This window comes from Paramisgurnus dabryanus, chromosome 4, assembly GCF_030506205.2.
Source record: "Paramisgurnus dabryanus chromosome 4, PD_genome_1.1, whole genome shotgun sequence".
NCBI classification, from domain to species: domain Eukaryota; kingdom Metazoa; phylum Chordata; class Actinopteri; order Cypriniformes; family Cobitidae; genus Paramisgurnus; species Paramisgurnus dabryanus.
In genome coordinates, this window is record NC_133340.1 from 16,228,713 (window position 1) to 16,239,475 (window position 10,763).

At 35.7% G+C, this 10,763-nt stretch overlaps 2 protein-coding genes across 2 annotated transcripts; one reads left to right on the forward strand and one right to left on the reverse strand.

Annotated features, from left to right (window-relative positions):
• The first annotated feature begins 49 nt into the window (after positions 1-49).
• Positions 50-4,664, forward strand: LOC135746670 (lectin-like). The gene is made up of 6 exons (XM_065265326.2): positions 50-86; positions 1,565-1,646; positions 1,746-1,888; positions 1,990-2,130; positions 2,259-2,373; positions 3,457-4,664. The coding sequence occupies exons 1-6, from the start codon at positions 84-86 to the stop codon at positions 3,540-3,542; spliced, it is 570 nt and encodes a 189-aa protein (XP_065121398.1). The 5' UTR covers positions 50-83; the 3' UTR covers positions 3,543-4,664.
• Positions 4,665-7,133: 2,469 nt separating this feature from the next.
• Positions 7,134-10,324, reverse strand: LOC135746668 (lectin-like). The gene is made up of 6 exons (XM_065265323.2): positions 10,233-10,324; positions 9,550-9,631; positions 9,318-9,460; positions 9,077-9,217; positions 8,291-8,405; positions 7,134-7,294 (listed from the first exon to the last, which is right to left on the reverse strand). Exons 1-6 carry the CDS (start codon positions 10,233-10,235, stop codon positions 7,209-7,211), a joined length of 570 nt encoding a protein of 189 aa, XP_065121395.1. The 5' UTR covers positions 10,236-10,324; the 3' UTR covers positions 7,134-7,208.
• Positions 10,325-10,763: the final 439 nt, after the last annotated feature.

The following is a 10,763-nucleotide window of genomic DNA, read 5'->3' on the forward strand; positions in this document are numbered from 1 at the left end:
TATAAAATAGGTGGTATTAGGTGAGGCGAATGCAGATGGTACAGTTAGGAAGAGAAAAGGAGGACAAACCTGAAAGAGTTGCAATGGTAAGTCATTCTCCAACAAATAATTAGACTTATTTTGATGTAAGACAATGACCTGGCATCTGAACCTGTCTCTTTCAGCATATAAAACAACTTCTGTTAAGCCTTAGAAAACCATACTAGCTGTTAAAATGTATATTTAATGATGCTCAAATTTCTAATTTGTTACTCGACGGCATAGGATCTGAACACACAAGCCTTTTAGCCATGAGACTCGAGAACAAGGATACAAGCGAGACTTTCTAACCATTAGGCCATGACTGCCCCATATAGCCATTCAGAATGATCTCGGAGTTATAAAGTAGGTGACTAACAATAAAAAACATTATTTTCTGTTTATATGTGATGTCCCTTTAAACCTCAGTTTGGAATTGGCCATATCTCATACTCAGAGATATTACTTCAATTTCTAATATTGCTATAGATGTAAGCACGGGCGATTCTAGGATTTTCATTTTATGGGGGCTCAGTCCCCAGTAAGGGTATGATAAAAAAATGTATTTGACTATTAGGGTAGGGTTGTAACCTTATTGCAATCCACTATTCCATTGTTTTCCCTATATTTCATATATGGGTCTAGAAAATTTTGGGAAGTTGGGAATGTAGATTTTTTACAATGAAGACTTCCTGATTCATTATTCACTGTACAAATACACGTACACATGTTTCCAGTATACTAACACATAATTTTATTGGTCCAGTAACATTATGTAAACTGCAATTACAAGAACTGCACCGATGCAGATGTCATATCATAGCAATCTATCAATACATGGACACACAAACCCAGAGGGAAAATGGACAATAATTCAGGCCGGGAATTTAACACCATCCCAGGCCACCTTCTGCCGGCAGCATGTTCATGTAATCCACCGGATTTGCTAATCTAATAGGTTAATATTATTAGTTGATAAAGCAACTGTGTTCATCTGACTGGGAACAAATTTATACAGATGTAAAATATAGAAAAGGGACAGATCAACAAGTGACCTACCTTAATACTGAGTTGTCAAGATGCAGGATGACGTGATTTCCAGGACCGGGTTTAGATTAAGACAGGACTAGCCCTTAGTCATATTAGGATGTTTATGTAGTTTTTACAAACATACCTTATTACAGGTGTGCATCTTGAGACAAAACAATGGGACTTATGTATTTTAAGATATATTAGTGCAAGCCACTTTTAGTTAAGAACTAAACCAAAGACAAATACACAGCTGACTTACACTTTTAAAAAGGGAGAGTTCAAATGTTGAAATATTAATATATTTAATGAAATGAAAGAAACATATTTAATAAACTACTAAACCCTTAAAAAGGGCCTACAGGTATTGAGCAAATCTGTAACGGTGATATCACTGCAAACTCTGTGGTGTAGCAAAAATAATCAAGAACTAAATATGGTTCGTTATCTAAACAGCATTTAAAGGATCTAGTTGGTCAAAAAAGTAAGCATGATGATTACATTTTCTCTTTCACAGTATAAAAGAGGAACAAAATCTGTTTGCTTTTTGCTGCTGGCACTTCTTTGGGACAGTGGTTACGTCTTAACTATAAAAAGAGGTAATTTTTCATTTGTATTTTAATATGTTCATATTCATTAGGAAAATGTTGATGAACCAAACAGAAGCAAACAGTCCTAGGTGTAATTCTGTCATTTAGGCGATACTGCAGCCCATGTGAATCTCGCAGCATTTCATCGTCTTCCTTACCGATGTAACGTGGATGGTTTTAATAACTGGTTTAAAGTGGGCAAGTACTGCGTCAAATACTTCAGCAAACCTCTAAACTTTACTGACGCAGAGGTAACACTTTTATTCTGTAAATGATTATCATTCATTTATTAATAACTTTGGTTTTTTTAATACTGTATAATGCATCAGTTATTTTCTGTTACTATACACAGAACAGCTGTAGAAGAACAGTCCCTGGTGGACACCTGGTGTCAGTGCACAATGCCAAGGCTAATCATGACTTGCTCTCCATTGTGAAGTTGAAGAACCCAACAAACTTGCGCATGTGGCTTGGGGCATATGAATTATTTCAGGTAAAAGTTTTAGAAATGCGTGAAGGTTCAGAAGAAAAAAATATTTTCTATGTCAAATTATTATCCCCGTTAATTCATTATACTGTAAAAGATGCATATACAGAATAATCTTTCTTTCACTTTTTCAGTCTGGTAAATTTCTTTGGACGGATGGTTCCTTCTGGGACTATGCTGTTTGGACACCCGGTGAGCCCAGCAACCTCTACTCTAGAAGAGAAGAATGTGTGGAGATGAACTGGAAAGGTAAGTAAGAAATTCAGTGAATAAATGGTAGACATGATATGGGTGATTCTCACAAAATCCAGATTTAGAAGGTGTCCAGCATCAGAATTTTTAAAAAGCCCTTGAAGCCATTTTTTTTCCAAAATTATTTCCTATAGAATTATTTACATTTTTTAGATTATCACTATCAAAAATTATCATTACCGCAACATGATATTACATTAAATATATGCATTTACAAACTCATGTTTCGGTAGTGAGAACTAAAAAGTTGTCTAGGTACTATGACAAACAAAATTTAAACCTTTATCTAGAGAGAAAAAACTGCTTACCTGGCAGCCATCTTGAGTGTCACAGTCAATTTTGTCCCTTCCAACAATTTTTTGGAAAATGTTAGTTCCTTGAGGGCTTAAACAATGATTGAAATTTGTTGCGGAGGACGAGAAAATTGGTCTTGGACACATTTATATTCCTTATTATTGTCTCTATTTACCAATGATCACCACATCTTTCTTTACTGTAAATGTAATTTATTATAAATATTTCCATGTCAAAGAACCCAAAATTTAGTCATGGACACGTTGCTCTAATGAAAATTTTCCCCTTAAATGTGGAAAAAACAACAAAATTGGTTTGTATGATGTCATTTGAAATCATGTGTAAAGTAGTACATGAAGAGATGTTTGTAACTGTATGCTTCTTATTTTAATATTCTTACTTTGCATTTCCTTTTTTTAATCAAAATGTTTCATGAAACCTCATACATGTACGTCAAAATTTGCGAGAATCACCCATATATGGAGTCAGATTAGTTTGTAAATTTGACTCTGTCTGTGAAATCCAGGCCAAAGTCTCATAATCTAATTATGAGATTAGAAGCGTCAAAGATTGATTTCACTTTAATTGAAAAAATAAATCAGCCAATATTGACCCATGAATGAGACCTATTGACTAGCTGGGTTTTCACAACTGGGTCACAAATTAATACAGAAAACAAATGCATAAACAAATTGACATCACATTTTTATTTCATTCATGTTGATAGATGTTAGTCAAAACAAAAGTGTCAGTAATCTCTCTTTTCTCTCTTTCTCACATTTTCAGTTGTTGGCAAATGGAATGATCACGGTTGTAACAGCAGAAAAGGCTACATATGTGCCTTCAAACGCAAGCGCATCATGGATGAGTAGACTGAGATGATTTATCACCCCATAAAACATTCAGCGTAGTGGCCCACCACACCCTGCTCGCAATCAATGTGTGGGTCAATGAGAAGAAGATGAATTTAAACAATTGTACTGTAGTATCAGGGTGTCATGATTCTGCCCTCTTGTCCTTGTTCTACTCTAGTTTTGAGGCAGGATCATGACAGGTCTATGTTTTGTTTGCTAGCACATGGCCTTTTGCTTGGGCTGTGTGCTTGCGTGTCTCGTCTCCTGACCCCACCCCCTCGTCTCCTCGTAATCATTCTTTAATTGTTTGATCACTGTCACCTGGCTGTTCCCCTCTTGATTTGCTCCTTTTATTTAATGCCTTTGTGTTTGCTGTCCTGTGCTCGTTCGTTTTGTACGTTTCATGTGAGAGGTTTGCTATAGACCTTTCTCACAACTTCCGTATTTATGACCGGAAATACGCAATCGTCGCGGAAATCTACTTCCTCCGCAGTCAAGGCAATGTAAAAAGCCGTATCTGTTCCATCAATTCCCTGTTGATGGTGAAGTTATACAGAAGTGGATTCAGGCTATCCGGCGAGACTTATAATATGTCGTTTTAGTTAACAGTTCAGTAACAGTTAGACTCGCTCTCTACTTACCTAGAAATTTATGGACAAATTCTTCATGGAAAAAGTTTTCCTCCATTAATCGTGTCACATCAGCAAATGTAATATTTGGCAAATCCGTTAACGAAGTTTTGTAGACTCTTTGATCCATTTTAAACTTGCCCGGGTTTATGTTTTTCTAGTGTGTTGACGCTTGACAGGAACTCCGCTTACACGACGATTACGTATTTCCGGTTACTGTGAGAAAGGTCTATGGTAAAGTATAACTTTTGAATGCGACATGCTAAAGAGTAGTGATGGGGAAATGAAGCTTCGAATGAAGCACCGATACTTCTCTTACTGTTTCGAACCATGATTCGAAGCCTCATCGAGGGTGTCGAAAACATCGCCATCTTTTGGCTAATATAACATATAGCAGTTGCTTCTGGAAGCAACAAGCTGATGAAATTCAGATGAATATTAATATTATGTATACAGATAAAGCTTAGACAACATGTGTGTGAATGGTCAATATAATAAATGTATTTACTTATTAAAGTGTGGCAATAAAGTATGAGTACGAGTTAATATTCATATGATTCAATATTGTATTGTACAAAATAATGTTCACACGCACATAATAACACACGCGAACACAAGTATACGTAAATACAATACTATATATACAGTATAATGTGGGACCAAAATGTGAATAAGGCAAATAACTCATAAAAAACCTCTAGGGTTCGAACCTTCTGACACGCAAAGCGAAGCGCGCACGTGACTGTGCAGAAAGTATAGCTTCGTTTGTCATTGGTCACGTGATTTCAACGTTAACAACACAAGCTTCGAATCAAAGCTTCATGCACGCCCACTTTTGCCCGACACAAGCTCCGAAGCCTCGCTTCAAATGTAACATCACTACTAAAGTGTTAATTCTTTTTTTAGGTGTTTACTGTCGCTAACAACCAGAACTGTCTGCAGTCTGCTAGAGCACACAGAACCAGAGTTATTATTTATTTCGGAAATTAAATACAAAAAGGGTATTATTCCTCATTTAGTTGGAGTAAAATAACTTTTGCAATTATTATGATAGAGAAAAAATTCCTGCTGGAATCAAACAAAACTGTCTGCAGGTTTCGTTACCACTCAGGGCCAGAGTTATACACTTTTAAATACAGACTTTAGAAAAAAACATCAAAAAGCGCCTATTTATTTTTGTTTTTATTAGAGGACTGACAACACATACAACCATGTTGAGCACTTTTAACAATGTTTTATTTAATTTCAAAGGGTTTCCTGTAAAATGATACCAAACTTTTGTATGTGCACCTCTGCTTGTGGGTATGGGAAGCTTTTGAAATTGGGTAGGCCAAATCCAGGCGGAAATCCCCAAAATAGCCTCAGAGATATTTTAAAATATACATCCTATGTCAGAAAGTCAGATTACAACTAAGTTTACTGGTTCTTCGATATTGTTTTAAAAGAACGTATAGGCCATTTCAGCAAACTAAAGACACAACAGCTTTAGTGTGAAATTATACTGTTACCTTATAAAGACAATAAAGACAACACAGTGGTGTATTCAGTGTTGTGTGTGTGAATCAGAAGACCAAACACACCACATTAACAAGCCATGCAGCAGCTGTGCCATTTTTTTAAGGGTAAAGACCCAGGCATAGAACCCTTTTGTTAGTTTTCTTATTCCGCTTCTTCTACTTCTGCCATTGTAGAACCATAGGAAAGTTATGAAATTTGCCACACTGATAAAGCACAGTCCAAATAGTTCCCACAGCAAATTTGGAGTCTCTAGCTTAAAAATGTTCTTATAGTCCATTTCAACATTTAACAAACTAAAGATATAACAGCTTTGGTGTGAACCTATATACTGTTCCTTTATAACAACAGTGTGTTGTGTTGTGTTGTGTTGTGTGTGTGAATCACAAGATAACAAACACTCAACAAGCCACACAGCAGCTGTGTTGGAAATGGACGTTTCTGAGTGTTAAATTTGTGTTTATGTAGGGGGGGGGGTGTCATTATAGACCTGTATTTTTACCAATTCATCAAAATAACTATTTCATTGTGTATATAATCATTTATGTAAGGAATAATTGATGACAGGCCGTTGAATTATAAGAAAATAATGCACACCCAAGGGAATGTGGGCATTATTTTCAAATAATTTAACGGACCGGAGTCAATTATTCTGCTTATACCACAGTTACCACAAAGATTGCTCTGGTGCCTATTTTTAAGACATTTGACAAGTTAGGTATGCAGTTAACAGAAAAATAATCAACACCCATTGAACATTTCTCAGCCAATCAGAATAAAGCATTCAAAAGCCCCGTGGTATAAATAATTGTAAATAAGGACTGTAAGTGAGACTGTGATTCTACTGTTTTCATCCTTTTCCACCTCTATCGTATATCGAATATTTACTGTCTGTAACTGAGGAAAACACTTAAAAGTTAAAGATGTTTGACTGAAATTACCCAATTCATTAAGATTGATTTGAAAAGATGGAGATGTTAAAGTGTAATAACTGTTATTGTATCTTCTAATACCAACCTACACTACACTCTTAAAACAAACGGTGCTAAATAGCACTAAAAGTGGTTCTTGACTCATAATCATGCTGTAGAGGAACCGTTTTTAGTTCTATAGGACCTATGAAGAACCATACGGGAGTCATATACAGTAGCACCATTATAGCACCACATATGGTTCTACATAGCTCCTTATGGTTCTTCACAGGTGCTACACAGGTACATCTGTGCTATATGGCACTTTAAATAGTTCAGATTACGAGCCAAGAACCACTTATAGTGCTATTTAGCACCGTTTGTTTTTAGATATAACATACTAACAGTAACACATGTGTTACAAACATTGCTAGAAACAGTAACAGTATTCAATCTTCAATACTCAGTGAAAAAAAGAAACTCACACCGTAGATTTTATTGCAATAGTAAAAGTCTTTTATTATGATTTTGAAATATAATTTGAAGAAATGTTTTTTGTAATTTTTTTGTTGATGCAGATGAGAAAAAAATGATGACAAATGATTTAAGGGGTGATAAATCATCTCAGTCTACTCATCCATGATGCCCTTGCGTTTGAAGGCACATATGTAGTTTTTTTTAAAGTTACAAGAGTCATCATTCCATTTGCCCGCATCTGAAAATGTAAGAGACCGTGAAAGAGAAAAAAAGAGAGATTACTGACTACTTTGTTTTGTGCCAGTGGCGGCCAGTGACTTCTCTTCCAATGGACACAAATTTAAAATATGTGTTAGAAATGTCACGTGAACCTAAGTGCATCATGCGTTGTATCAAAACACGTGCCCGCTGCACACGCATCAAAAGGGTTAATGATGAAGAAGAGGCTCACATTCACAAAATACACCAATGTTTTGTGTCTAATAAAAAAACTAACATCTATCACTATGAAATGAAACATGAAGCAAATAAAATTGTGAAGTCAATTTGTTTATGCATTTGCATTTTCTGTAAATGTATTAATTTGTGACCCAGCTTGTGAAAACCCAGCTACATAAAACCATTTTATTTAAAGGGGACATATTATGAAAATCGGACTTTTTCCATGTTTAAGTGCTATAATTGTGTCCCCAGTGCTTCTATCAACCTAGAAAATATTAAAAAGATCAACCCAATAACTTAGTTTTGGTAAACCATTTTCTGCAAGCATGTGAAAAATAGGTCATTGTAATTTGGCCCTTATTGTGATGTCAGAATAAGGTAATACCGCCCCCTTTATCTGCACTATCCAACCACAGCACAACCATTTAGTATGGAGAGAAAGAGAGAGATAAAATATTTCACAGCACAATTGAGTTTCAATTGCAACAAACCACCATCATTGTGATCAGTGGTTGCACTTCATCCGCTCATTTGCATTTTAAATGACACACCCAAAACGGCACACTTTTGCTCAGACCTATTTTAGACTTAGTTTTCATCTTTAAAAAAATCTCATAATATGTCCCCTTTAATATTGACCATTTCAAAGATTATAATTAAAGCAAAATGATGCGCCTAATTGACACTTTAGCCTGAATTACACATACAGGGTCACATTTACAAACTAATCTGGCTCCATATACAGTAGGTTAACCATTTTTTTCACTGAATTTCTTCGCCCTTCCCCTCTTACCTTTCCAGTTCATCTCCACGCATTCTTCCGTGCTAGAGTAGAGGTTGCTGGGCTCACCCGGAGTCCAATCCTCATAGTCCCAGAAGGAACCATCCGTCCAAAGAAATTTACCAGACTGAAAGAAAGAGTGAAAGAAATATATTACACCGTATACCCAGCAAACATGGAACGATCCCCTAATGTAGTTTTTGGTTCCCTTTTGGTTATGTTTTTAGGTTTTATTTTTGCATCCATAAAATAACGTTAAATAACCTAAAAGTAACTCATACAGAACATTCTCTAATGGTTATTTTTGTTTCTTTTCTTTTTGGAAACATCAAATAATGTTACCATAATGTTGCAAGGTGGAGATTAAATAACCTAAAAATAAGTTTTACAGAAAATTCTATGATTTTTTTTTAACCATAAAATAACATTCCAAGAACGTTGCAGGGTGGTTATTTTGATGGAAATTTAGTGAAAACATAATTAACCCCATTATTCTTTTCGTGCACACTTTTGTTATGCACACACTCATCTGCACGTGCGCTTCTCTTGGCCCTGCTCTTCACCAGTACACGCTTTCACCTGTGCTCAGCAAAAAAGCTGCGAATTTGCATCATTAAAAAATAACTCGTTTTGTTTTACCTCAGAGTCTAATAACTTCAACTTTATGTGATATGCAAATTTGTCCCTTGAGTTGAATATTTTCTTTTATAATGAATTAACTGGGATAATAATTTGACAATGCGAATATTTTATTTCTACTCACTCATATGAACCTTCACACATTTCTGAAATTTTTACCTGAAATAATTCATATCCCCCGAGCCAGATGCGCAAGTTTTTTGGGTTCATCTTTGTCACAATGGAGAGCAAGTTGTTATTAGCCCCGGCATTGTGCACTGACACCAGGTGTCCACCAGGGACTGTTCTTCTACAGCTGTTCTGTTTATGAAAACAGAAAATAACTCATGCATTATTCAGTACTACAAAATTAAAGTTATTAATAAATGAATGATAATCATTTACAGAATAAAAGTGTTACCTCTGCGTCAGTAAAGTTTAGAGGTGTACTGAAGTATTTGACACAGTACTTGTCCACTTTGAACCAATCATTAAAGCCATCCACGTTACATTGTTTGAGTGGACAACAAGATGCCGTGAGATTCACATGGGCTGCAGTATCGCCTAAATATCAGAATTACACCTATGACTGTTTCTAGGGTTCATATATCATATTAAAATACATAATAAAATACAAAAAAATGAAAAGTTACCTCTTTTTATAGTTAAGACGTAACCACTGTCCCAAAGAAGTGCCAACAGCAAAAAGCTAACAGATTTTGTTCCTCTTTTATACTGTGAAAGAGAAAATGTAATCAAGGTCATCGTTTTTTGACCAACTAGATCCTTTGTGTGCTGTTCAGATAATGTACCGTTATTTGTTTTTGTTTATTTTTCTGACACACCACAGAGTTTGCAGTGATACCACTGTTACAGAGATATGAGACCAGAAGTCAAATTCCAAGTACGGGTTACCATACATTGGTCATTGAGTAATTTTCACTTCCCTTAAACTGTGTGACCCTGCCTGTGAAATCCCAGCTAAAGTCATTTTGTGTGATTTATTGTTTTATACTCTGAAATACTGTGAAAATACAACCTTGATATACTGTTCATGGACCCCATTGACTTTCATAGTAGGATAAAAGAATATTACGGAAGTAAATGGGGTCCACGAACGGTTTGGTTACAAACATTTATCAAAATATCTTGCTTTGTGTTCATCAGAACAAAGGCATTTATAAAGGTTTGTAACATAATGAAAGTTAGGAAATGATGACAGCACTTTCATTTTTGGGGTGAACTATCCCTTTAACAGCTGTGAATAGGCTTAATAAAAGTTGTTTTATATGCTGAAAGAGACACAGGTATAATTATTTGTTGGAGAATGACTTACCATGGCAACTCTTTCAGGTTTGTTCTTCTTTTCTCTTCCTTACTTTACCCTTTGCATTTTTCTCACCTTATACCACCTATTTTATAAAGTTTATTTATTAACAACTCCTCCCTTTTCTCTGAATCAATCACACTGTCGTCATATAGGTGTTTTTCTCACATCGGAAACTGTTTCACACAAACTATACACGTACAGCGCCAGAACAAGCAATGATTTGCATTGTTGCTATTATTTTATTCTAACTTCTATCACTATCTATTGTGTATACCCGTTGTACCCAAACTTACTCCTGGAGGGCCAGTGTCCTGCAGCATTTAGCTCCAATCCTAAACACCTAAAGCAGCTTTTCAGGTCTTACTATGCATACTACAAACTTTCAGGCAGGTGTGCAAGTTGGAGATAAACTCTTCAGGACACCGGCCCTCCAGGACCCGTTTGGGTATCCCTGATGTATATTGTTCTTTATCTTTAAAAGAAAGGTCTTCTGCAACGATAGGTTATAGGTAGATGTTCAATAGGGTTCAAGCCAGG

Excerpts from the sequence above, each read along its gene's own strand:
- LOC135746668 (XM_065265323.2), bottom strand. Across the intron at positions 9,218-9,317 it reads TAAACTTTACTGACGCAGAG|AACAGCTGTAGAAGAACAGT; the intron begins GTAACACTTTTA and ends TTTCATAAACAG. Across the intron at positions 8,406-9,076 it reads GGGGATATGAATTATTTCAG|TCTGGTAAATTTCTTTGGAC; the intron begins GTAAAAATTTCA and ends TCTTTCTTTCAG.
- LOC135746670 (XM_065265326.2), top strand. Across the intron at positions 1,647-1,745 it reads CGTCTTAACTATAAAAAGAG|GCGATACTGCAGCCCATGTG; the intron begins GTAATTTTTCAT and ends TCTGTCATTTAG. Across the intron at positions 2,374-3,456 it reads TGTGGAGATGAACTGGAAAG|TTGTTGGCAAATGGAATGAT; the intron begins GTAAGTAAGAAA and ends TCACATTTTCAG.